This window comes from Oryzias latipes, chromosome 16 (assembly GCF_002234675.1).
Source record: "Oryzias latipes chromosome 16, ASM223467v1".
Lineage (NCBI taxonomy): Eukaryota > Metazoa > Chordata > Actinopteri > Beloniformes > Adrianichthyidae > Oryzias > Oryzias latipes.
In genome coordinates, this window is record NC_019874.2 from 14,292,895 (window position 1) to 14,320,847 (window position 27,953).

The following is a 27,953-nucleotide window of genomic DNA, read 5'->3' on the forward strand; positions in this document are numbered from 1 at the left end:
AGGCTGAAAATGTCTGTTACTCATTCGTTGTCAGGGTATCGAAAGAGTGTTGGTTTTTCTCTGTGTTCAAGGGACAATGTCCCTTTTCGGAGAAGAGTGTTAGTGCAGTGTTGTCACATGTTAGTGCTGGCTGATTAGTCCACACATAAAGGAGCATACAGCCCCTCCATCACTATTCAGCCATTTTGTCTCCCTGTCTGTGTATACTGGTGGAGAGGATGTTTGTGAGTGTGAGAGAGGCTTTTGTTAAGGTAATGTTCAGCAGAAAGAACAGGCAAGGCAGAAGAGACTATGAAAAATTGCACAGACCTCAGCCAAGAGCCACGAAGCAGAGAGGCTTGTTTTATTCTTTAAGCTCAGGAAATCCAAATCACGGTTTTTCACTGTTAATAAAGTCTAGACTGCACATTTGCAGGTAAACATAAATAAAGAATTATTTAATCATAAAAACGGACGAAGAAATTGTTTGGGGTTGGTATACCAGATGAGCTGCTGCACGTCTGTTGTGTCTTAAATGGATTAACGTAGTGCTCAGTGGAACAGGCCATCATTGTTCCTAGCTTGTGTCGCTTCTGTCGCTTCACATTTTCGTAAGATGCTGATTTGTTTCCCTAGACTTCACACAGAAGCAGGGTGGAGCTTCCTCAGATTAGCTGTGCAATGTTTTTTGTTAAAAGATGAATGCTCTTTAGCTTCTGGACATTTTTTTTTAAGTTCAGGTAACTGATGTCATTTATTTATGCAATAAAACAGAACATTTTCTATCTTGTAATTTTGCATACAGGTTGCGATTTTTTACATTTTATTTTTTTTTGTTAAGTGACTGAATGAAAATAAAAGACACTTAGGTTAAAAAATCTAATTTATTATTTGATTATTTGACTTATTTGGCATATTTTAGTCATTCTTATTTCTTGCAATATATATTTGCAATAAACAATCTTTCAACATATATAAAAAGAAACATGTTATCATCAATAAACTGCTGTTAAATAATCTGAACAATAACATGTGAATAATTTAAGCACTGCAGACTGTTTCTTTTTTTACTTTTTTTTGTCTCGTGCCTGTACTGGGTCTAAGTTGAAGCTTAGTCTCAGTTTTTAACTGAACATTCAATGTAACATTACACAAACCAAAAAAAAAAACAACATTCTCAAATAACTTTTATGGATTAACCCAAATGAATAAATGAAACATAACAAACAATTGAAATAGAAATTTAGGCCTTTTGGTTATTACATTTTGAACTGCCATAGCATCCTGTTAAACTTCTTTTAAAGACACTGAAAAACTACCAGGATAGAAACAGTTGAATTAACAAAATATTTATTATCTTAGCTAGAATTGTTTTTGTTATTATTCCTAAAATGTTTTTCTTCGAGAATAATCATTTTATGTATGTTCTATTCTGTATTTTACGTGGGTTATATTAAAAAGGTGACCTTACCTGCTGTAAATTCAGTTATTATAAACAGGGGAACAAATGCTTTAAAAAAGTCAGTTTTTCCTCCTTTTTCAAACACAGCTCCCCCTCTGGCTTTCATGTGACTCATGTGACTCAACATCTTTTATTTATTTATTTCCTTTGATGGATTTTTTTGTGTGTGTGACAACATAGTGTTTTTTGAGCATGGTTAATATTTTAAGGTGTAGAAGAGAACTTATTTGTCAGCTTGTGAAAAGTAATATAGAGTAAAACATGTAATGTTAAGTTTGGATATTTATTTTTGTTAAACATAAAAGAAATTCAATGGCATTATAGCTTTGAAATCCAAAATGAACATTTCAGTACAGAAAAGAGCGTAAAAAGAGAGATGTGCATCAAATTACTTGAAGTGTTTTTTGACATTTGGTCAATTCAAATAACATTTCTTTAAAATGTTCATTTGCAGTTCATGTTGTTTTATCTTTCCCAGTAGCTGCGTGCGTCAGCCTTCTTATCAGTGTATGGATGTCTTATCTATGCTGGAAGCATATATATCTATATATGTACACTTAACCTTGTCTACACCAAAGCCAAATGATAAGAGTTTTATCATTTTAATGCTATGATGGGAAAGTAATTACACTTTCTTGGCCTCAAAAAAGTCGCAAAGTCAAAAAGCATTTTTTACTCATATTGTGTCCTTTATCTTTTATATATTTCCCCACTTAAAAAAAAAAGTTTTTTCTTTATACAGTATTAGAGGGGGGGGGATTTTAATATAATACAAATGAAGATAAAATAAATTATTCTGGAATCACTTTTACAACATCTGCATCAAAAAAGACTAACATTTTTTTCAATCCAGCTTTGTGTTATTTTATGTTTTATTACTCCCTCAGATACAAGGTTTCTATTTTAATCTGTAAAAAAAAAAAGAAAAAGGTTCAATTAATTTTATAGAATCATCTCCAATAGACCTTGCTGTCCTGTATCATTAACATTAATTTGTGACGTTCATGCAGGAAGGGACACTAAGTTTAAAATGTATTTTTTTAGGCAAATTGCTTTTTAATATTGTAATGTTTTTTTCATTGTAATTGGGACCTTTTTGGGGGGATCTTGAACCAAAAAAGCGTCATTTTTTTCCCTTTTTTTTTTGAGTGCGTTCCTCATTTTTGTATTGTGATGCAGACCTGCAGAGGATCGGTCATGCTTGAGGTTGCCTCTGTGGCCGTTTGACATTATTGTCTATAAGCAGCTTTTGGCAAAGGGAGAAGTTATCGGGATGATTCGGCAGTGGAGGCTTTCCCACCAGCTCCGTGTCACTGAATCACAGAGGGGGAGGGCAGCCATTCATTCGAGTCCATTCACTGTTGAATTTGTTTCAAATGTGAAGAGAATCTGCAATTGATTTGCTAATGACAGAGTCTTCACTCTTAATAAAAATGGATATAACAAGCCTGTCCCTGTTAATATTGAACTGTTCGGGAGGCTTCCTAAATTGATTAGCTAAAGGTGAGCCGCAGACGGCCATGCAGGATGCTGTTTTCTGCTGCGGAAAGATGATTTCAGATAAATGGGATACAGCTGTTAATGTCTACTGCTTTAATTTACTGAGGAGAACCAGATTATAATTACAGAGCAAACTGGGGGTAAATACCAGCACAGTCATTACTTTATTTTCTATAATTCTACACATAATCATTGTTTTCCTTTTCTCTTCTAGCTTTGCCAGCCATTATGTTGGTAACTTCTTCCCACAGTTTTGACCTAAAGATTTTTGTTACAAATTCTAGAATATGAATTTCCGCATTCGCATGTATTTTGATGTAGTAATATGGGGTACCAAATAGCATCTATCATTTCCACATTATCTCCCATCAAGCCATCATTTCATTGGGCTTTTAAAAATAATTTCTCAGTTTGTAATCATTTTTGGAATAATAATGATAATAAAATAATAAGGATGATGCCCTGCTGAGGATGTGACACGAATGTCATCTAAATCCAGATGTGACAGGCTTTAATAAGCAGCTGCTGAAGATAATCCATTTGATAAATGACTCTGAAGAGCTTTAAGCCTTTCAGCTCCGGTAGCTTTTTATTAGAAGTTGAATTTCAACACGGCAACATGAGTTGAAATACAACATGTGATAGCTTAATGTAGAAAACATATTCATGGCATTGATTGAAATCCAGTGAGAGCTCTGTCTGTCATCTTTCTATATAATAAAACGGAGACATTTTGAGGAAATTATTTGGAATGATAAAGTAAAGCTGAAATAGGAGAGCAAAACTGTCAGCAGAGTTCTTGTACACAGGCTTGCTGCGCTTGTCACTGTGTTTTGTTGCTCTGCTTAAGTGTGATGGATCCAGAGCAAAAAATCTCAGCGTGATTTTACAGGAACATCTCGCCGGCTCTGCATCACACAGCTGCACCATGTGAGCAGCTGCCACTGGCTTTGAGCACTTTCCGTTTCCCAGACCCTCAATTTCTCCTTGCCGAAATCAGTGTAAGCATTACCTCTCTGTGCAGGATAGATGCAGGTTGGAGGACCTTTACCATGGCAACCAGTAATGTGGTGTAGTACCTCGGCAGCTTTTGTTATAACACAGGATTCGTAGAAGGCAGGTGAAATGCCATCCGGGCGGTTTAAATGGATGCCTTTGATGTCTAGTGTGGTGAACTCTTAATCCCACTTGGCTCGGCTGTGGAAATCAGGTTATTGTTTCCTGTATTAGTTCAGCACCACAGTATTCTCTCTATTCAGCTCCCCGTCAGCAGCTTGTAGCCAACAAAAGAGTCTCTCCTCAACATGGTTTCCTGCACTGCGTTACAGCCTTGCTTCATTTTTATGTCAACCTCTCGCTGACATTGTTTCCTATATCGGCTTATGCCGCCCAATCCTAATAATCCTCCAGAACTCGGAGTCAAATGTGTGGTCCATGCAGTGTCCTCTCACCTTCTTCTTGGATGGGAATTTGGTATCCTCCTCTTCACACTCACCGGATTACAAGTTTTGAAGAGGGACACCTAACAAGCTAGCCTGGTGTTTTAATTGGCACATCTAAAGGTTTAATCATGTTTTATTTTTTAAATAGAAAAAATTAAACTTGGTTTACTTTAAAATGAATTAAGTTGCATGAATGCAATTTTCCCTTTCAAGTAAAAAAAAAAGGAAAGTGATGTTAAACCCAAACATGTGCAAGAATAAATTGTGTTTATTCATAGAAACTTAGCAGATTCATTACATGCTGCAAAAGGCGTTAGTTTGATGAAAAAATAATAATTTTCACATTAAAAAAATGTAGACTCTTGCACTTTAAATTAACACGTCCAAAAGTATGATTTGTTTCATGAGGCCTCGCTTGCCTGATCACAGGCCTTTAATGTCTCTGTGGGTGTGTGTGAGTGTGAGGGTATATTTGTTTTGTCTGCCCCTATCTATAGCTTTGTGCTGCCCCTTTCTTTCACTGCAAAAGAAAAAAACCACACCCCTCAGGCCTGCGCTGGTGAGTGTCTATGTGGCAGTTCTCTCTCTTGGGATTTGAGGATTTCTGTAGGAGTCTCTGCTCCGCTGCAATAGCGACACTGCACCAAATACTTGTACTGCATACTTATACACTCTCGTACACGTATGTATGGATAGTTGCATCAAAAATGCTCGATTTGAAAAAAATATATATATTTTTCTCTATTTAAGAGTGCCACTTATGGAAAATTTAAGCCACCATCCATTTTAAGAATTATATGAAGACACTAAGCAGACATCAGTATTTTGTTTAAGAGAGGGCATGATAAACCAAATTGAACATAATCTGTTTATTTGTTGCAAGCATGGGATTAAGAGGTACCTGCTTTAGTTGTGTCGTTTGTGTTGTGATGTCTTCTGAGGTATCATGTGGTTGTTTACCGTTCAACCACAGCTGCAGGCACATATCTCATGTGCATACATTCAGTTTCATCATGAATCTGACTCCTGCACAGGATGAGTGTTCCCTCTGGGAAGTGGTTTATGTGGTGTGAGCTCTTAATACCGCACAGAGTACAGAGAACTGGTTCTAGTAGACTTTGTATTTTTATTTTATTCTGCTTTCGTAGCCCAGGTTTCTGTTCTAAAACCTCACATTTCTGGAGCAGTTTATTCTGGAGCCTTAACTCAAACCGTGTTTTGATTTGACAAATGCAGTTAAACTGGTTTAGCATCCCTTTTTTCTCTGAACACACTACCTGTTCCTTTTTTATTACAAATTGAACGCAGACCGGCATGTTGTTTAGCAGCCATTGGAAAAGCACAATAAATCAGTTGAAAAACTTTCACTAATATTGCAATATAACTGCAACTAATTCTTCTACTACAAGTATTTAAAAACTTGCTTTTTGCCTGACAGAAAAGGAGCTTTGCTTAAAAAAAGACTGATTCAAATTCCCACTATCTAACTGGTTTTTACTGTGTATTTCTTCCTCCAAACTATCCTGTTTTTTTATGTCCAAATCAATCTGCATTTGTCAATAATTTTCCAGGGTAAATATTCAGCAAACTCCTCAAGCTGCCTGAGGGGGGAAATGAAACGGCCTCTCCAGCTGGAAGAGCAAGTGCTGTGTGGGCTTCCTGAAGCAGTGCAGCGCAGGGTCATTAGAGAACCACAGCGTGTTTGGGAACAGAACAATCTGTGTTATTTCAGCACAGTCTGTTGGATGGAGGGCCCTTCCACGAGCATTATGGATTATTCTTTGGCAGGATCTCGCCAGAATCAACCAAAATGGGATGTTTTTACCTCACGTGTCCTAGACCTCTGGTGATTAGATAGAGAGGATTGAGTCTGACCCACATGGACTGCTTATGAAAAATGTTTGCAGCCTTTATGCACGGATACAATCCATGGGTTAAAAAACATATTTCACTCAAAATCTTTTCCTCATATTTATTTAAAATAAAACATTCAGTCTTGACTAAAGTGGAAACGTTTATTTATTAAACTACGTGCTTCAGTATTTGACACTATGCTTCTCTGTCCGATGCATGAACACTGATTCACAGATTTCACAAATGAACCCTCATTTTTCTGAATTTGTTTTTTTTACATGTTGACCTTGTTGGGATGCATTGCTATTGGCTGGCATAAAAAACAGAAGGGTTGCTGATTAAAAGAAGGTGGTTGTAAATGAGTAAAATCCATCGAATTGTTTTTTATCGACAGCTTTAGCTATAGAGCAAACCTTGAAGGACATTCTAGGACTTCCAGAAATGCCCAAATGCAGAGAGTTAGCTTGATTCTGACTTTCATACACACAGATTAGACTTCAAGGGGATTTTCCGTAAACGAAATCAGATTTTGACTGCTCTTAATCCAGACTCAGTGCTCACCGGCTTTGAGAAACTGAATGTGATTAAATTGCTATAATGGCTTGATTCGAACTTCTGACCAGATTGTTTTTTTCACTGTTTTTTCATTACTATTATTATTCACTTGTACTATTTTTGAGATGTATTGTGCCGCTGAAGCTACATAATAAAGATCTCAACCAGGCAATTTAACTCTACTTTCTTGTTTGCAACACAGTTATTATATTCAAAACATTCAGGAGAAATGACAGATGCTCATAGTCACAAATGTTTCTCTGACTTCATTTACAATATCAATCATTAACAGCAGCTGTAATTTCTCACAGATGCTTCAGACTCATATTTTACACCAATTAAAAGCAGGTTTTTGTATTAAAAAAGCTTTAATGTGATACTGTTTTCAAACACAGTTGTGTCAGACACCTTGTGTAGCGTTCTCTTAGCTCAAAGAATGTTTTTTTTTATCATTTGCGTAATGATAATTCATCAAAGATCTATTTTTTAACATCTGACCCGCATCAGCTTCTATACTGTTTGATGCCAGGTATAGATACTGGAAAAGGTTGAAGTTGTGTACCTCACAAAAGGACATGCAGATCAGCTGAAGTCTGATCACAAGTATGTCACCTAACAAGTATGAGCACTAAACCTCTACACACACTGTTTTTGGACTGTAATCAAAATACATGCTACCCTAAATGTTTTGCCATCCCGTCAACATGAAGTTACTCTCTGTGCCGCTTTTTTCTTACCTTTTTGATTGTATGAGTGTGCTCCTGTGAAATCATGTGACTGCTGAGAAGTGAAGCCAGTTGATTTGAAGCTGCACACAGCTCTATTTTTAACTGAGTGGCAGCAGTAATTCTCACTGTGGTTTGAAAACGGCTCAAAATAAAATATAACACTCTCGGTTACTGTAATTGTTCATGTTGCAATTTCATGGCACAGGGTGGAGTCATGAATGGAGATATACTATGTTGCTGTTTTGATTCAGCCAATCTTATGAGTGACTGACGCAATGGCCCCTCAAACTACTACTTATATTCATCCATTCACTGCACATAAAGGTAACTGAAGATTTACTGAAGCCTTTACTGACTCATCAAGTGAGCTCTTGCAGAGTACAAGGAAGCTTACAAAAGGTGCTCCAACCAGTTGAATAACTTTTTAATGTTAGTCAGAGCAAATAAAAAAAATGTTAAAAGAAGAAAAAAGGAAACAGTTTTTTTTCACTTCCAAACATTTGTTGAGAAGTGCAATACATAATAATAATAATAATAATAATAATAATAATAATGGCTATTAGAATACTTCATATATATATATAATTTCAAACTCAGACTAATAGCATTCCCTTTAAATCTTTTTTTCTTGTGTATGTGCAAGGTCAAATAAGAATAGAAGAATTACATTTGGTCAGAAATTGTCGTCTTAAATGTCTAAAATAGGTAATAGTTAAACCTTGATGAACTGACAGAAACTCTCCTTGTTCTTCGAGACCATCCTAACTCGGGGAAAGGGATCGGATTTCCTCTTTTTTTTATTGTGCCGGATCTTCATTCCATTGTGTATTCATACTCTAGTTGCATGCATTTATTTCGGCTGACTTCCTAGGCTTATATCAGCTGCTTTATCCCTTGAATTATTCCCGTTAATTGTTTTTAAATGAGCATATAAAAGCCTTGACACGTTTAATTCAAATCATTAGCAAGGAGTTGTTTTTGTTTCTATTTTGTTCTATCTGATGGCAGGATATGGAAAGACTGTAGGTGTTCTCCGGTCTATATAAATCCGCCGCCATCTTACATTTTCCAGTCCCTGCATCTGCACTGGCTGCATGCTGAGGAGGTGGGGGAGGACACCACGCTGAGGCTTGTCTTCACATTTTTTTTCCTCGAGTTTTTCCCCATTTCGAAGTGTATTTTTTCTTATCAGGACCCAATTGAAAGGAATTGCTGAATTGACAAGGGTAGGTTCGAACATTAAAACATGGGGTTGTGTTTATATTTCCCTCTCTCTTTTTTGCCGTTTCTGTGTGAGTGCCAGCAGGAATGAATACGGCTGTGGAGTGCGGTCCAGCCGGGATGCTGCAGTTAGCGAGTCAGCTGCTTTCACGGCAAATATTTAGGATTATACAAGACCGACGCTAACTAGATTTTCTGGTCGTAGGACGAAATTCTTGCTGGAAATGTTTATTAGTCATCATAGTCGGACTTTCCGCAGTGGGTTCGAGAATCTAGTTGTTCTTGCCTCGCGATTGTTGGGTGGTGAAATTTATTGAAAAAGGCGTTAATAGAACACAAGATAATTCAGAGTAAACTCAACTCAAGTGTTTACGAGCTTGTTCGACCGGTGTTCCACTGGAAACGTTAGCTTAACTGTTAGCTTGCTCAGTGTTTGCCACATTCCAGTATATTCTGACTCGTTTGGACGACTTGAGCCGAGCTCTTTGATCCCCATTTTGTTGTTTTTCCGCTAAAAAAAAAACTCTTACGCAGTTGTGTTGTTTTTTATGCTCAAGTCTAGCAATTCAGCATTTGTCTCGTGCCCAAATTGGATTAGCGTAAACAACAGTTCTGCTGAAGTTTCCTTCGAAGTTTTATGTTGATAACAGCGTGAGATATTGGTGTTTAATCCACCTTTTAAACCAGACTTTTAGCAACAAACTTTCAAAGTTCGCTGTGGGCCAACTGTTTTTCATTCGTCCTTTTAAACAAAGACCGACAAATTCCTCCTCGTCGTGGTGCTTCGCGAGGAAGACGAGGAGGAGCCAAAGTGTGAAATTTGAGTCAGCGGTGTTGGGAGAAGAAAGTCGGGAGCAGCCAGCAGCTGTGGAAAGGAGGCAGGGCGGCGCGCTTATTGTTTAGGGAGCGCGTTTGTTTCTTAGTTGGCATTTTCTTTCAATGCGTTTCAACCCCCGCATACACGGGCAATAACAGACTGCTGGAAAGGCACGCGCGTGAAAAGAGGTTTTCTGTCCTGTTATAGCGACATAAACAAATGTGAAAAAACAAGTTAAACGGGGCGTACTGGTTCAGCAAAACCTGATTTTTTAAATTAGGATGTGTTTACTTTATAAGTTGTGTTCACTTATACAGTGAATGACTAACATGACAGAAATCTTTATTTTTATAATTTAGTCGCTCTACTTGTCTCTTTTTGGTTTAGACTACCTCCGAATATTGAGGTCATTCGCCTTTTTTGTGGTTTTGAAATCCCCGAATTGAATAAACGGCAAGGGAAAGAATGACAAAAAGCTGCTACTCGTCAGCAAAAGCTTTTTTTGACGATTGATTGAAATTTCTACGAAGGAAGCGTGGGTGTCACTTTTATTCCAGTCTGGTTTTTGTTTTTGAATCTTTCCACTTTTGACAAAAGTTCCTTTAACTTTGCAAATGGTCTCTCCGTGACACAAAACCTCTATTTTCCTGCTTCTCCTTGACATGTTTTCTGGCTATTTTAGGAGTTGTAATACTTTGTTTTGCCTAAAAAGTGTCAGGTTTTCACCACACCTTTATTGCGTGCAAACATTAGTAGAACAGTCAGGGAGGTGTTGATGTGGGTCAGAGGATGCTTGTCCTGTTTCTTCACATCATGCACCTGTGTTTGCAGTTCTGGCACTGCAGTGGGGGGAGGCACACACTCATTGTGTTGTTGGCATCCAGCACAAAGTGCTGCTGACCCTGCACATTACCGTGGCAGATCTCTCTGCTTTTGCCAAAATTGCAGCTTTTTTAATGACATTTACTCACCTTTTTTTTTTCTTTTTTGTTTTACGAAAGAGTCAATTGGCTGTGCTGTGCTTTTCTTCAGAAAAATAAAGATATTCCATTCCTAAAATCTAGAGCAATAATATTTTTACTAACATCACATTAGTGTTTTATTTACACACATGCATACATTTATATAATGAAGCTGGTACTTATTATTTTTAACTTTGGTTCTCCCATTTTTTTGGTTTCGTATTTCTTGTTACAGTGTGGATTTCGACACGTATGTGCCGGATCACTATAGCAGCATTCTGTATTTTCAGATAAACCCGTTCATTTAGAAAATCTTTTCATTTGGTCAGCTTTCAAACTACACTCTTGAGTGGAGCAAACAACTGCAGGTACAGTAGATGTTCAATGGGGGGGGGGGTGATGTTACCAAGAACAAGCATCAGTCAGAACAAAAACAAGAGCACACAGACTGTTGACTGACCCTGACTGTTTCTGTGTATTGCTAAATGTTCTGATGTCCAGAACCACTTCTGAGGTGAGACGTAAAACGCGTGACATTGGACCTGTTGGGAAGTTTGGGTGCATTTACACTGTTGGGTGAATTGCACAGGTGTTTTCTTGGATTATGCTTGAATTGACCAAAGTTCAGGTGAGCTTTCACAAAGATAAAGGGGGAAAAAAAGAAATGCATAGAGTTTTTTGAATGGAACATTGTTATTAGACCAGGATTGTGGGGCAGTTATTGGTGCTAGTACCACAATGCCTCAAAGTTTGTGTGTATGTACTCTCAGACTTGCTGTCTACAATCACATTTTTTGATACTTAATTTTTCGACTTAAGTATAGATAAAGCTTAATTGTTTTTATACAGAAGGAAATGTTGCTGTAGGGGACGATGGGTCTGGCAGTGACAGATGGTTTCAATTACACGGCTTTTAACTGCACCCGGCCTTGCTCTCCATATTGGATTCCACGTCTGGCTTCAAAGGAACCTGTCTTTGAGATTTTATAGCTGCACTGTGAGCTTGACATGCAACAACTTCTACAGTGAGAAGTTTGTTGTTCATGGAATGAGTTTACACTTAAGCTGCCCTTTGTTTTTCTCAGCTGGAGGTCAGAGTTTGCTTAGTTACCCTCCAACTCCCCACAGTGTAAGCCAGATGTAAGTAACAGTGTTACCAGGACTGCTCTATGGCCTTTGATTATTGGTTTGATAGAGATCCAGGCATGTATGCGACATGTGGCTCCCATTAAAACCAGTCTCTGTTTAAATGAGGGCGAGTCAGCAGAGCTGAAAGGATGGCGTGTGAACAGCGAGTTTTCTAGTTTTGTCATCACAAGCAGCAATTTAAGGGCATTAGTCAAGACTGTTTGTCATTTGAACTATTGGGGCGGATGTGAACAAAAAAATGTTTAGTTGGAAACTCGATACAGGACGAAAGTTGACCCTGTTTGGTGGTCCTTGAATGTATTTTCACAGTGGTTAATCTAAAATAAAAACTTAACATCTACTGGCATTCACTGCCGAACTGGTTATATTGATGTTACCATTGGAGTCATTTTCCCCCTTGTTCAAGCTTGTGTGCCTGCTTTTTCTGAAATAATTCTTGTTTTATTGAACATAACTTTTACAGCATTGAATATTTTAGAATTGAAGCCTTTTCCATTGAAGCTTCAAAAGAAAGTCTTTTAAAAAATGCAGAATGAGGGGAGAAATGAGTGATTCCTCTCACTGAACAGTCATTTCCTGTTTTGACAAATCTATTTGGTAGTCTTGAGTGTTTGAAAACTACTGTTATATCGCTTTATTCTCCTCTTTCTAATCAAATATTCTCTCTTGGCCTAAACTACTTTTTCTCTGCTCTACTTGATTGTGGAGTTCATCTTTGAAAGTCATTTGTACTCCTCCTTTCAAACTTCTGGAACTGAGCCATTGGTTTCTCATTAACTCTAGTTGGGATTTAATGCTTCTTACTTGTTTTTTGGAGTATGCGACTCTTGGAAACCACCAGAGCTGCTGTGCTGTGTACACAGCCATGTTGTGGATCTTTGATCTTTTACATTAACATGTCTCTTTTCTGTTGTTGCCTGTTCTCCATTAATGCAGTCCCTGTTAGCATAGTCTCTTTCCACCAGTAAAAGCCAGCGTTTCCAGTTTAAATATATAACTATTGGTGTTTTAGACTCACATACACTTTATCATGCTTTTTGGGGAGTGAAGAGAAGACTTTGGATATGTTCTAATGTTTAAAGCAGACGTGGTGTAAACTTAACCTGTGTAAGACAAAAAGGTTTTCTTTCATTATATGCTAGTTCTCAAATGTATCACAGTTGTAGTATGAACAGTTTCTAGCTGAAAATCTATCAAACAGTATCATTTCACTCATTCTTCATCGTGATCCGTTTTGTCTGAACTTGTGCAGACTGGTATGTTGTTGTTGAAACGGGTCCTGCTCTCGTATTTCTGTGGAATTTGGGTGACCACAGATATGCTCAGGGCTCAGTGATTCCTGTCTCTTTAAATTCACAGTCCTAGAAACTGTTTTACTTTTTTCTTATTCTATTAGAGATTATTTTTGTTTTTTTCTTAATATTTCTCCCAGAATGTTAATCTTTCCATACAAATAGATATTACTTTTCATTTAAGCTTTTTCTTAGAACATTTTTTTCTCCTTTTTTTGCCATAGCTAGTATTTACTTTACTGCATAATGTGGTTTTAGCTTCAAAGCCATTCAAAGAATGTGGTCTCCCTCCTCTCCACCCAGTGCTTCACTTCCCTTCTCCTTCCTGACTTTTCCAGTCATCAGCAGCTACGCTTACTGGTGTCTTTGGTGTGTGAGCTGTGGCTCTTTGCATGTTTTTTCTGAAACGGAAAAAGAACCAGGATAGGGAGGAGGGAGGAAAGAACTCTAGAAAGGCAGAAAGATTGTTTGCCTGGACCATTTGTTTTGAACCAATGCCTTTATTTATTTTTCATCAGTGCTATTTTATTATTGGGGATTTTTGTTTTTTTATGCTGGGGGAAACAAAATGAGTTTTGTTAGAGATGAAAAGAGTGAAAAGCAACATGCAGATGATTTGATTCAGTTTATTTTTTTCACAGATCAGGAAGCTGTGTTGGCCTGCATTTTGAGAAAGGAACATGGCTTCCCAGGGTAAGTTGATGGGGTTAAGACCAACGCCTTTTTCCTTTATTTATACGTATGAGCCTTCAGTTCTGTTTGGGGACGAAAGTTCTGAATTCTTTTCTGCTTTCAGCTGATCTGATGGAACTGGACATGGCCTTGGAGCCAGACCGAAAGGCAGCAGTCAGTCACTGGCAGCAACAGTCATACCTAGATTCAGGCATCCATTCAGGGGCCACTACAACCGCCCCATCCCTCAGTGGGAAGGGCAATCCCGAGGAAGACGATGTTGACAACAACCAGGTCATGTATGAGTGGGAGCAGGGCTTCAACCAGAACTTTTCCCAGGACCAAGTTCAAGGTATGCTGAAGTGTCTCCACTGTCTTTGAAAATTGAGTTTGTTAGGGGGGAAAAATCAGGTATGAGAAGGCTGAGCTGTCCCTCTGTTTGCTCTAGACATCGATGGTCAGTATGCCATGACACGTGCTCAGAGGGTGCGTGCAGCCATGTTCCCAGAGACTCTGGAGGAGGGCATGCAGATCCCCTCCACACAGTATGATGCTGCAAACCCCACTAATGTCCAGAGGCTGGCTGAGCCGTCACAGATGCTCAAACATGCTGTTGTCAATCTTATCAACTATCAAGATGATGCTGAGCTCGCCACCAGAGCAATACCAGAACTTACCAAACTACTCAACGATGAAGACCAGGTACGTTTTTTTTAACTTCCAGTGTGAGTTATCAGAGACAAGTTTTTTTGCATGTTGGTTTTTTGTACATTTTCTTCCTGCTGTAACATGTGCAATGGTCTCTTTCAGGTTGTAGTCAACAAAGCATCAGTGATGGTTCACCAGCTTTCAAAGAAAGAAGCCTCTCGCCACGCCATCATGCGTTCGCCTCAGATGGTGTCTGCAATTGTCAGGACGATGCAGAACACTAACGATGTGGAAACGGCTCGCTGCACTGCAGGAACACTCCACAATCTGTCCCACCACAGAGAGGGACTCCTAGCTATATTCAAGTCTGGAGGAATCCCTGCTCTTGTCAAAATGCTTGGGTAAGAAGAAGAGGAACATTTATGAATTTTCTTCTGAAGCAAGCTGTTTTTCTCTGCGATGTTATTCATTTTTAAAAGCATCAACTCTTGTGTGAAACTTCCTGGTGACCTAATAGTCCTGTTCTTTGCAGCTCACCAGTGGACTCTGTGCTGTTCTACGCCATTACGACCCTCCACAACCTCCTGCTGCACCAGGAAGGGGCCAAGATGGCTGTTCGTTTAGCTGGTGGCCTCCAGAAAATGGTGGCTCTGCTCAACAAAACCAACGTTAAGTTCCTGGCCATCACCACGGACTGCCTCCAGATACTGGCCTATGGAAACCAGGAGAGCAAGGTGAGGAGGTTTGATAACTATACTAGGATGTAATCTGTTCTGAACTAGCAATTTCAGATAACGTCTCCTGGTTTCTGTTTTAGCTGATTATTCTGGCAAGTGGAGGTCCGCAAGCACTGGTGAACATCATGAGGACATATACGTACGAGAAGCTGCTGTGGACAACAAGTCGGGTTTTAAAAGTCCTGTCAGTGTGCTCCAGTAACAAACCTGCCATTGTTGAAGCTGGTAAGCTCTTCGTGACACTAACCTGAATTAGTATGTAGAAGTGTGTTTTTATTTAAAATGTGGTTTATCTGTTCAGGAGGGATGCAGGCTCTGGGACTCCATCTGACGGATCCAAGCCAGAGGCTGGTCCAGAACTGCCTCTGGACTCTCAGGAACTTGTCCGATGCTGCCACCAAACAGGTGATGAGAACAGCCCAGGGACTGCCGTCCGTGGGCTTTAGTTTAGAATTAACCTCTGCTTTGAGTTGGTTTTTGACAGAAACTGTTCTTGCAGCTGAAATTTTGAAACTTAGCTGTCATATATCAACTCTTGTTGCTCTCCAGGAGGGAATGGAGGGTCTGCTGGGAACGCTGGTACAGCTGCTTGGCAGTGACGACATTAATGTAGTGACCTGTGCTGCTGGCATTCTGTCCAACCTGACCTGCAACAACTACAAGAATAAGATGATGGTCTGCCAGGTATAATTGACACTCTTATTATATAACCATCCAATCTTTGGCGCAGCTCTTTTTTGCATCTATAGTAGATACTTTTTATGTTTGATTTGTGGGGCTGTCTGTCTGACATTGTTGTTTCCCCTCCAGGTTGGAGGTATTGAAGCTTTGGTTCGCACCGTTCTTCGGGCTGGTGACAGAGAAGACATCACAGAGCCCGCTATCTGTGCCCTGCGCCACCTCACTTCTCGACACCAGGATGCCGAGATGGCACAGAATGCTGTCAGGCTGCACTACGGCCTGCCTGTCGTCGTCAAACTACTTCATCCGCCGTCGCACTGGCCACTCATTAAGGCACGGCGCTGGTTCTGTTATTTTATAGCAATACTTCAGATGATTCTGTATTGGAATAAAACATCTGATTGATGTATTCTTTTGCTCCATCAGGCGACAGTCGGTCTGATCCGCAACCTGGCTCTGTGTCCTGCAAACCACGCCCCTCTGAGGGAGCAGGGTGCCATCCCCAGACTGGTTCAGCTGCTGGTTAGAGCGCACCAGGACACACAGAGACGCACAAGCATGGGGGGCACACAGCAGCAGTTTGTGGTAAGGACACCGTGTTCAGTAGTTTCACGGCTTATAGCTTATGCAGCCATGTGGCTGTAGGAGCGCAGTGTTGATGTCAACGATTATCATCACTGTTTTTAGGAGGGAGTTCGCATGGAAGAGATTGTGGAGGGCTGCACAGGAGCTCTTCATATTCTGGCCAGAGATGTTCACAACAGAATAGTTATCAGAGGACTCAACACCATTCCACTTTTCGTACAGGTATGGCTTGCTTTTTCTTTAGTTGGGTAAACGTTCATATGAAACCGTTTCTCCACTGTTAAAATAAACTCTTAGTTTGAGCCATCCCCTGATTGAGAACAAAGTAATTTGATGAACGTTGATAGCTTCTTGAACAAAGTTTTTGACTGTGATGCATCTGTGTGCAGCTGTTGTATTCTCCAATCGAGAACATCCAGCGCGTAGCAGCAGGGGTCCTGTGTGAGCTGGCCCAGGATAAAGAAGCCGCTGAGGCCATAGAGGCGGAGGGAGCAACTGCCCCACTCACAGAACTCCTACACAGCCGCAATGAGGGAGTCGGTACGTACAGCAAGGCCAGTTTAAAGCAGCTGCAGGCTAAAATACTGCTGTTAGAAACACTCTTCAGCTTTTGTTAGACTTGTGAGAATCGATCAAAATTAGAGTAAAACATTATTTACTTTTTTCCTCAGCAACATACGCAGCAGCAGTGTTGTTCCGGATGTCAGAAGACAAACCTCAAGACTACAAGAAGCGCCTCTCTGTAGAACTCACCAGCTCCCTCTTCAGGACAGAACCCATGGCCTGGAATGAGGTATGAAGCTCTTGAAGCACCTTTTTACATGCCATGATTCCATTGAAAGCTCCTCTATCCTGCTCATTACTGTGTGGGTTGCTTTGCAGACTGGAGACTTGGGTTTGGACATCGGCGCACAGGGCGAGCCTCTGGGCTACAGACCAGAAGGTAAGTGAAATCTGCATGCTTCACTGCAGCAAAATCAGTCCCATCTTAACAGAATTACATCCACATTTTAGGAATGTGGTATTATGGAGGAAGAAAATGATCAAATAAATCAAGTAAAATGCTGCTGCTTGGATGTCTGAGCACTTTAGAATTTGTTTAGTAATCAGAACTTTGGGGTTCAAATTGGCATCTTCTTACGTGCTGCTCTCATTGCTCCAGCATTAACTGCTTAAAGCGCCTCTTAGCCAGACTCATGAATACAAAGGTTTGATGTGCTCGTGTTTTTTGGAGTCTGGCTGCCTCTGCAGCAAAACTCAGTGAAATGAAGCATGCATTAAGATAAGTGTAATAGTTGGTCCCAGCAGTAGCAGCAGTAGTCTCAGCCGTGGTTCTGTGTGCTGTGTTGCTGTGCAGTGTTCCGTTTGGATGATCATACTACTGTGATGGCGTGGTTTGTTAACTCGCTTCTAACAACAGCTCTGCTTCCCCTGGCTCTCCTCCATCCACTCCCTGCTTCCCCAGACCCAAGTTATCGTTCCTTCCATTCGGGGGGTTACGGCGGGGACTCTATGGGCATGGAGCCCATGCTGGACCATGAACTGGGTGGGGGCCACCACCCTGGCCAGGACTACCCTCCAGTAGAAGGGCTGCCTGACCTTGGACATGCCCAAGAACTGATAGAGGGCCTGCCTCCTGGGGATTCAAACCAACTGGCCTGGTTTGATACCGACCTGTAAATACCGAGATAAACATTACACTACACTTTCTACTAGGTAAGACTGACTTCTCACTCCACTTTGTAGCCTTGTCAGCTGGAATCACTGGTTACCACTTCTTAAAGATGTAACTTTGAAGCACAGTGGGAGGATTCAGGAGGAAATGGCTGAGGAAGGAGAAGAGTGGATTTAATCACTGTGGTTGTTGCATGTTCAGACTGCTCTGAATTGCAGAGCTGTGTGAAGTGGTGTGTGTTGGGTCACTCTGTGTTTGATCTCTGTGTGTGGCCCTTTACCAACCTCAGAGCTTTCTCCTTTCTTTTTACCTCCTCCTCACACTAATTCCTCTCCTCCCTTTTGCAGCTGTATCATGTGATCTGGATGAATCTGCATCGTGATTTGCCCATATGGAGGAGGCGGGGTTTCAGAAAGTGCCTGAAGATGACTCAACAACAGCAAGCAGTTTCCTGTCTACGGGAACTTCATTGGGACAAAGTAGATTTTACTGCAGTTCGTTTCTGGTCTCGGCCCAACGGCGGGCCGAGTTCAAACCCTGACATGACATACAGATTTGATCTCAGTGATCAGTTTTTCACAAATTTTTTTATGTACTTTTTATTTTTTACTTCTTTTAGTTGTTTTCCTTTTTTATTCTGTTTTCTCAGTCTGTAATGGTACAAACCAGACATTGCTTGCCTTTTTCCCCTCCTTCATTTTTCTGCATTATAAGTCATCTTCTGTTTTTGCAATCCCTTGTATTTTAAGTCAAGTAGTGTTTTAATTTCTCTTTTGTTTTTTCGTTTAGTGGTGATGTTCCATCCAAGTGAAGACTTGGAACATATTTTAATGGTGTTGAAACACTAAAGTTAATCAGCTGTAATCTGATGAAGTGTAACATTGTGTAGCTTTTGTATAAAACACATGAATTGGAAATCATGGTCCAAATATTGAGCTATTTTCTTGCTTTAAAGACGGACACTGATGTGTCTCTGCTGTTCCAAAGGGGGTTTGGCTGATGGAGCTGAGGGGTGGGGAGGGGAGAACTGTCTGAAAAGACCAGAGTGGAGAAGTGCCACTATTGGTATGCTGTTACTAAGGTTTAAGGTAGTAAGAGGCGCTGGTTGCTGTAGCCTGCTGTGTTCTGAAACAATAAAATGGACTGTCATTTCACCTGAATGTGTCCTTTGACCTTTGTTAAACTAAAACTGCACACAAACGACTCATAAGTAACTGCGTTACACTTTCCCTGCTACTTGCTGCATATGGAAGGAAGTGAAGTGGCAAGAAAGTGTTACCTTACAATCTGAAAACAAGGAATTTAAAAAAAAAAAAAAAAAGTTTCAATGAAGTCAAGTATTCAGTAAAAGATTCAATTATGATTGAAGATGAAGATCTTCTAAGGTCCCAGAATGTCTTGAAGCATTTCAGCAACTAGTGGAGCAACATCAGCATGACATCTGGAACAAAAGGGGAAAAAACATGGGTCACTGTGATGTACACAAATTCTAAAAAGCTGTTCAAGTCAAAACAAAAAGTAATGTTAGATGCTTCAAAGAAAAATGAGAACTTTCAATAGCAGTCTTTTTTTTTAACCCATCAATAAGCCCTTTTTTAAACATAAATGTACACTTGTGTCCTTCAACTTTGCCTCCATGATCTCTATTGATGCAACCTGCTTGTGCTCCAAACTTACCTTAATTTGGCATCTGCTTGAAATCAAAAACAATTTTACTTCATTTGAAATAAGTTCAAGGGTTTAGCTGAAAGCTGCCATCAGGAAAACGTGTAACACAAAGATCTGTCTCACTAAATTACAATGCTAACATTTTTGTGAATTTAAGGATGTTTCACAGCAATGTTTCTGCTCAGTGGTAGCAAAACAGAAAATCAATATTTTCTCTACAGACTTGTCAGAGATGGTTGCATCTCATGGTCAAAAAAGTCAAAGTAAACTTTATTGTCTATCTATGTTTTCTTATACATAAAAATTGAAATTCCGTTTCAGTCAAGCTCCCGTCTAAACAGGGAATTTAACTTCAAATTAAAAAATACAATAAGATGAAGAAAATAAAAAAGAGACTGTAGTATAGTTATTATTATTTTTTAACAGCACCAGTGAACTGGTGGAACTCCTCATGAAGAAAACAAGAAGGTAGTTGAGTCGCCACACGTAAAACCAATGATGATGATCAGCAACTTCTTGTCAATATTCAACAAACACCACTAGTTGTAATTTGAGTTATGGGGGGGGGGGGGGGGGGGGGGGGTGTCACATTTTCATGCCTTCCATTTTTCAAACCATTTATCAACTTCTGAATTGAACAGCTGTGAATCCCATTTAAAACAATCCCAATGGAGACAGAGCAGCTGCAGATTCCTGCACTTTCTTCCATCAAATTCTTCCAGGTGTTTTCAGTCAGACTGAAAAAAATCCAAACCACCACCATCTAGGTTAATTAAAAATCACATAATTATTCAAATTAGGTCGGTTTCCAGAGACCTTTGAAACCCATGAAGCTTAGAAAACAAATTGATGCTTTTAACAAAATCTTTCATTTTTGTGTTGTTTCCAAAAAGCAAACAGCAAAAAAAAGTCATGTTTACTCCTTGTTTTTTATGACATGCCAACAGGAAAAAGAAAGGAAGATGAAATCCATTGAACGCTGGAAAATGTGGAATAAGAAAGTAGTACCAGGCAAGGAGAAGTTTGCCAACAGATGTGGCAGAGGCAGGAGCCATCCAGATCAAGAGGCTGTTCATAGCAGCTACTGTGTGGTATACTGCACACACAAGAAAAACACCCCATCACTTTTGCAGAAATCAATATCAGCAAAAACTTCACAATTCCACTATTGTGTGAGCTTTGTGCTGTGGCCGGTCTGCACCGTAGCTGGTTCATAAAAGTTAGATGGATCCCACACTGGAAGAGTTGTGTGCTCGTCTTCTGAGATGTGTTGTATGTCGGTGCAGATACTGGAGGGCTGCTTATCTTCTGGCTATGACTCGGTGGAGCGCTATACCAGGATCAGGTTCTGACCCTCCAGGCTTGTCTTCAGGAATGGAAACTATAAGTGACGCCCCCCTTCCCTTCCTCTGCCCTCAGAGTTTGTAAAAAGCATTCCTCAGGTTGCCATGGTAAAGGCTTAATGACATTATCAGGGTTAGGATCTCGGCCCAGATCTCGGCTTTCCCCCTCCTAACACTTCAATCTTCTTCTTATCCTTTCAATTAAAACCTCACCCATCTCTTCCTGTCCCTTCCGCTCCTCCTCCCTCCACATAACTCCTCTCATCTCCTGCCCTTTCTCCTAAAACCTCTGCTCCCCTCTCTCTGCTTCTAAACCAGTGGGAGGGTGCCAGTCCCGGCCACTTCAAAGGCAAGAGCTGTTCTGCGCTTTCATCTGCCGGAGAGGAAGAGGAGAGCACAAGAGGGGAAGTCGGAAAATACGGAGAAAGAAAATGGAATGGGGAGAGGGTGGGGGTGCAGAGAAGAAAAGAGAGGGAAACAGAGAGCCTTCTATAGCAAAGCAACAATAAACCTTTATTATTGATCTGGCAGGGTGTGTGTGATTGAGAGAGCATTTGTGTACAGGGGGGAGAGCAAATTTGAGTGTATTCATCATGCGCCTGGGTGTGTTTGCACAATGTGTGTGTGTGCCGGCCTGTGTGTGAGAGGTCACTGCTCTCATGCATCAAAGGATGAAAGAAAGCATGGTCGCTTTAGAGAGAAAACCCTCGGCTCAAAAAGGGAGCAAACATCCAGCCCGCAGATTCTTAAAAGACAGCCAGCTGCAGATCCAGGTAAACACAGGAGTGCCACACAGTCCACAGACACGTCCTTACCAGCCTTTACTTTCATATTGCATGATATTTATGCAGCTTTTATATCTTCTTTAGATTTTAAACATTTTTTTATGAGACTTCAATTGTCTCCATTTCCAGGTGTCAAAAATGATATGTATGACTTTGGGAATCATATCCCATAAACCCAAATAAACAACTGTAAGAATGTCAAACCTGTTGGATGAAGTCATATCCTGTAACACAGCGATTAGCTCCGCCCCCTCAGGAGAGTCTGACCAGGCAGATCTGTCTGCAGTCTGTATCTGAAACCAAGAAAACAAGGAGAAACTCAGAAAATAATCAGAAAAGAGTGGAAGAATCAGTTTCCGTGTTGGGTCAATACTACATGCTGTTGTCTGGCAGTGAATATTGTAAAAATAAATCCTATTTGTCCCAAAATGGGGTTGTTTTGCAACTACTAACAGTGCATAAGGAATCAACTGTCAACAGCGGCCAAAAATTATTTTAAAAGACTTAAATAATCAAAGAGTAAACATATCCAGAGTCACAAGTGACATTTTTTAAAATAAATATTCTATTTGAGAAAAAAAAGGATTTTAAAAAATGTAATTGAATGCATCATAACTTCAGGTTGTTAGCTTATCCTGTCATCACCACAGCATCGTTTTGCTAGATAACAAAAGCAACTGGTGAGTGAGATCACACTCATTTATCGCATCAATTCAAAGTAAGTTAATCAAAGAGCTCATCTGCCATTTAAAAAAAAACAACTCAACAAGCACAGTCACCTCCTCTGTTTTTCTCATTAGCACTCTGTTTTCATTTCTGCAAGCTGCCCTCTTTTCTGTGGAGCTGTCCTTAGCTCTGTGAGATCCAAGACCACACAGTGTGCAGCTTCATGACTCAAACATATTTATAAAGGTGTGCTAATGGATTTCTATTATAAATCTGGACTTCTGTGACAATCTAAGCAAATCTAGGGTTGTATTTTTCATCCTGAAGGTGAGCAGCTCTCCTTTCCAGCATTTCTGGCACATCAACACTGTTGGCACCTAAACGAAGCACCTTTGGGTGTTTATCGAAATTAAAGCAACAGGAGAGACGTAGTGAGAGGTCGGGAAGGGATGGAAAACGGAAGAACAAAATGGGTTTTGTTTTAAGGCTTGAATTTTAATGTCATATTCTAAAAAACAAAAACTAACAGAAACTGGTAATCTGTAGATTCTGATGACAGCCTTCAGCAGGGTTAAAACCCATACAGAAAAAGATAGAAAATCTTTTTTTAAAGTTCTTTCAGCCCCAACATAAATAACACCATCCTTGCAGTGAGTTACAGCTATCACTTAATATTCATTTTGCATGTTTTCTTGCTCCCTCATATCCATTTTCTGTATCAAACTGAAAGTAAACCAAAAAGCAAAAGCACATTTTACATTGTTTATTCATTAGAGTAAGTTTTTTGAAAGTAGTAAAAATATGTGTAACTGTAATTTATGCATCTGACCCAGAGATACATGTGTATTTATAATATTTTGTCTAAAAATCTACATCTTAACAAATACTTGAACATTAATTTAATGTAAAAAATACAGGATTAAATAAATAAAATGGAACTGTCTATACAGATGTTTTTATTAGCATTGTGTATGTGTCGGTCGATTTTCATACTTTTGTGTAGATCTGTGTGGCTGAGTGGATGAATGTTTGTGTGCTTAGAGTGTGTGTGCTCCGTCTCATCTCCCATGACATCATCACCTCTGTCTCTGTGGCGACACAGCATAGTTGTTGCTAAGAAACGCGGTTAGGACGAGACAAAAATCCTCTGTTCATTTGCCTTCTTCCCTCATAAGTGCGCACGCGATTCTCCATCCATAGCACTGACGGACGTACACACAGACCCACACCCACTTTTCGTACTTCCCCCTTCACCTTCATCCTCTGTTGCTGCTTTCTCCCGCCATTCCCCCATCTCCACACAATGAACACGCGTCAATAGAGCTGAAGACAACGTCACAGGAGAGGAACACGGAGAGGCGACCAACAATGGATAGTCACAACAGACAAGTTCAGACAGTGTCTGATAGCAGAGTCTCCTCAGATTACCATGAATGTAAAAATAAAAGGAGAAGAACTGAACACAGGAGTGGGAGAAAAAAGATTACTACTACTTCATGGAGGATGAAGAGCATGAGTGCAGAAGCACATTGGGTTTTATTGAATGGGACTTCCTGTGATGCAACTTGATGAGGGTGCTTACCTTACAGATGTGCTGCAAAATCATTTTAGAATGAGACAGCAGAGCCAATGCATTTCTACCAGCTCAACAAACTTTGGTCCAGGTAATGCTAATCCCAGAAACAGGCTTAGCTCTACCATAATCCCTGGCACCATGTATATGAGCCATCTATTCTGTTGAAATAAACACAAGAACCAAGAAGCTGACACCACTCAAGAATACATGGAAAAAAATACAAAAATAGTCAGGATTTCTCATTTTAAGATAGAGAACATTAACACATTTTTGAGTGAAACTACGTTTTTTAAATAAAAGCAAAAATGTATCAATTACTTAGGTAACTTAGTCCAGGAAATAGGCTGTACCTCTACATTTTATGGTATATTTTGTTTATGGAATTCAGAATATAATGAACTTAAAAAGTGTGTGCAGAATGTAAAACTAGAAAAAAAAGAATATTTTTCAAAATAACACAAGCTTTAGTAAGTATTTTTTCTTTACTACTCATTAACCCTTTGACCTTTTCCGAGTTGTGATAAAAAAAAAAGGCAAAGACGTGCTTAACTAATTCAAAGAAGAATAAATCTTCCTTTACAGTCAATTTCAATTCCACAGCTACAAGCTGGATCCTGCGTTGTGATTAACAGAGCTTTGAAATCAATGAAAGATAATTACATTTTTTCTTCTGAAAGCCAGCTCTGTGCTGGAGAGTGTAAAAGAGACTGTGTGTAGGTGTGAGTAGCTGGGCTCTTGTCACAAAGTTTAGTTTTTTTCTCTTCTTCTTTTTTTTAATCATCTGGCTCCTATTTTCTCTCTCTCTCTTTTTATTTTTTTTTAGCCAGAGTCAATTTCTCTCTGCAGTTTAGAAGAAATCTGAAGGGAAAAATGTTGGAGAGTTTTCATGACTAAGATAGTGACAAACCAAAAATGTGATTGAACACAAATGCAGCAGGGATAAGGAGGTAGTAAACCTAATCATTGATGACAGTAAACAATCGTTTTTAAGACTTAACTTCATCAAACAATAAAACGTAAACCTGTGAGCGCCTTGTTTTACTATATCAGGACAATGGGTATTTTCAAAACAGATGACTTATTTGACTTGAATTTGTAGCTTTTTGTAGCACGTTTCTAGGGCACCTACTTTCACCAATCAGGAGTGAGCTTGTTGGAAGTCCACGTCCCTTCTACTTAAAGCAACTCGGGAGAATTTGAAAAACGTTCGATTTGGGTGCCACATGCTTTTACTGAGGCATCTGATTGGTCAGTTTATAACTTGAAAAACTTGTGATACAGAAAGAAATATCGTGAAAAACATTTAGGATTAGCAAGAAGATGTTAAGAACAAGGTATCAGAAAACGGTTATTCTGACAAACAGAATGTCAGAATGACTAGTAATAGCTGTTTATTCCTCAATGGAATTTTATGTGATTTTGACTTTTTGGAGCAGGTGGGTACTTCCGATTTGGAACGCGAGAGGATAGGTGTCAGTATGTCTATGGGAGCTCCCGGGGTCTCAGGGTTGGCTTGATAAACAATTTAGTTTTATTTTATTTATCTGGAATCCTTGAATACTACTTTCAAAAAAGTTATTCTACCTAAAATCTTTAAAAAAAACAAAACAACTTTGACTGAGTCATTGCAGCACTTAATCATACTGTCTGCCGGAAAAGTGACACATTGAATGGGTTGTTCTTGTAAGATGTTAACAACAGTACTTTGGTTTGAAAACAAAAAAGTAAAAACCAGTCCAGCATTGGTTTATTTAGTTTTTAGATCACCTGAGACTTCTTTGCACATCTGTTAATCCAGATGCTAAAATTGAGTTCATCAGTTCAGATGCTGTTAGAGATTATGTAGACAATGACATTTATAGCTAATCTAGGATATAAGTGTCCACTGTTTAAATCAAAGAGAGGGTCATGTAGCATGGGAACAAAGTCACTGTATGCTACAGCTTTCACATTGGTTGTTTTTCAAATGACCTTGTGTGTTACAGTGGATTTTCAATAAATGTTTAAAACATTTCGTTCCACTTTTAGAATTACTTTTGGATATTTTGTGCTCCATTTTTGTAAATAAGTTTCAAGACGTTTTTTATAATTTAATCTTAAAAAAGTCTTTAGTGAATTAATGTGGAAAGAGAAGTTGTTTTTTTCTTTCAGGTAAAATAAATCACTTCTATTTGTGGGACTGGGACCATCCTTGATAAACTGCACAACAGCTTTGAGGAAAAAGCTAAAGCCCAGCGTCAGGGTGGAGAGAGCAGGACAGAGAAGACACACACACTGGGATTCCTCTGTTGTTCTAATGAGGGAGTTTGCACTAGTGGGAGGAATTTGTCACAGAAAGCCAGAAAGAAAACGCAGGACGTCTGTGAGTAGGTGGTTGTGGTGTTGGCAAAAACTAATTAGTTTGTGGAATCAAAATTACATCTATCTATGCAGCCACTCTCTCCTTCCCACTCGCACTAAACTACAAAGTACACTAGCTTCCAGGCACTGCCTTCGGCCAGATCATATGATCTCAGTTAGGCAGCTGACCTTGTGTCCCACGTGCAGAAACTACTTCATGACCCTGCGGCCAAGCCAAAAGATTAGGAATGGATTTTGCATAATTCATACAGGGGTGCACAAAAAAAAAAAAATGTTTTCTAAACTTGACCAGAGATGTTTTTTTTATTTTACTGCTTCACCCAGTTCACCTTCCCTTTAACAATTCATTTAAATTCCTGCTCTGCAAATATTGAAACCTGGATTAAATGAACAGTTCTTATCAGCATTTTCTTAAATAAAGCCACAGAAAACTGTAAAACTGCATTTTTTGTGAAAAGTATCTCATGTCATAAATTAAGAAAGGAGAATTATTTGACTGAAGCAAAAAAGAAAAACAAAACTTTGTTCTTAATTATCACATTTCAGGGTCATCATTTTATAAAATAGTTTTGTTTTATCGATTCTTTGATGAAACACCAGTAATATAATGCCTATCGCAATTTTAAGCAATACGGGAGTGAAATGCCATGCATCCACTCCACTACGCGTACAGAACAGATGAGAAGGAGAAAGTGTAACAACTCTGACTACTAATTTAGGGCTGTTTGGTTCGCACTCCTGTTCGGTTCTTCAGACAGTCTGCTTTGATTGGCAGCTATCAAAACCTGAACCTGAACCCTGGTGCCAAAGAAATAAGCAGTCGGATTACAAACGGATGTTCCAAAGGCAGCCCACCTTAAAAGTCTAAAAAAATCCCCAAAATGTTGGAAAACGTTGGTAAACATGGTTCATTGAAAAGGTGAAACCACCAATTAGTTTCTCCATTTGGTTCCTTTATAAGCAGCACCACCCTGCAGTTGGAACTCTGTAAAGTTTCCAGGCAAACCAGAGTGAAAGCAAATAAAACCAGAGGAAGGTGTGACATTTTCTGCATTCCTTACTGATTCCCACCGAGTCTGAGAGTGATGCTTTGTTTTCATAAAAGGAATGTGGATAATGTGTTTTGCTTTCACATTGACTAGAAACATGGACAATTTTAAGGATAAAAATTATGATTAAAATAAACAAGAGAATTTCTAGAAAGCTAATATCTGTGGAGGACAGACGTGCAACATTCACTTTTCCCTAGAGATTTGTTGATCATAACATGCAACATTTTTTAGGAGCTTTCAAGTGTTTTTGTGAAGGCAAAATGGCAGAAATACACTAAACTTATTTCCCGGTTTATAAGTATTGCAACTTTTTTTTGTCTTAAAATTCCAGCATAAGTCAAGTATACTGACTCCAGCTTTGATAGGAAATCTTAAAACTGAATGTTTTTTTACTCCTTTCTTTCTTTTCCACAAAAAAAATCAGAAATGTTTATAAATGCTTGATGGCTGATCAATACCTGGTAGTTACATTACTTCTATAATTGTGTGAATTATTAGTGTGTTTTTCTGCTTAATTGCAGGAAACTGTCACCCTGACAAATC

General features: G+C 39.4%; 2 protein-coding genes across 8 annotated transcripts in view; one reads left to right on the plus strand and one right to left on the minus strand.

Moving 5' to 3' along the window:
* The first annotated feature begins 8,579 nt into the window (after nucleotides 1-8,579).
* Nucleotides 8,580-19,113, plus strand: ctnnb1 (catenin beta 1). 2 transcript variants are annotated; one of them, XM_004077778.3, is made up of 17 exons: nucleotides 8,580-8,746; nucleotides 13,603-13,654; nucleotides 13,758-13,985; nucleotides 14,082-14,335; nucleotides 14,444-14,682; nucleotides 14,814-15,015; nucleotides 15,099-15,243; nucleotides 15,320-15,423; nucleotides 15,568-15,702; nucleotides 15,829-16,032; nucleotides 16,126-16,284; nucleotides 16,387-16,506; nucleotides 16,674-16,824; nucleotides 16,956-17,077; nucleotides 17,167-17,227; nucleotides 17,750-18,000; nucleotides 18,307-19,113. In XM_004077778.3, exons 2-16 carry the CDS (start codon nucleotides 13,642-13,644, stop codon nucleotides 17,962-17,964), a joined length of 2,352 nt encoding a protein of 783 aa, XP_004077826.1. In that variant the 5' UTR covers nucleotides 8,580-8,746; nucleotides 13,603-13,641; the 3' UTR covers nucleotides 17,965-18,000; nucleotides 18,307-19,113. The 2 variants fall into 2 exon arrangements, with proteins under 2 accessions (XP_004077826.1, XP_020565712.1); XM_020710053.1 differs by lacking the exon at nucleotides 17,750-18,000 and having other exon boundaries at nucleotides 8,591-8,746.
* Nucleotides 19,114-19,260: 147 nt separating this feature from the next.
* ulk4 (unc-51 like kinase 4) overlaps nucleotides 19,261-27,953 on the minus strand; it is a 69,963-nt gene continuing 61,270 nt past the window's right edge. For 5 of the 6 annotated variants that reach the window (XM_023964630.1, XM_023964629.1, XM_023964628.1 and 2 more), the window contains 2 exons: nucleotides 21,960-22,048; nucleotides 19,261-19,400 (listed from right to left, as the gene is read on the minus strand). In XM_023964630.1, coding sequence (XP_023820398.1) covers nucleotides 19,340-19,400; nucleotides 21,960-22,048 — 150 coding nt within the window. In that variant the 3' untranslated portion in view covers nucleotides 19,261-19,339. Of the gene's footprint in view, nucleotides 19,401-21,959; nucleotides 22,049-23,334; nucleotides 24,156-27,953 lie in introns of those variants that run through there. The other variant, XM_023964632.1, reaches the window with a different exon arrangement.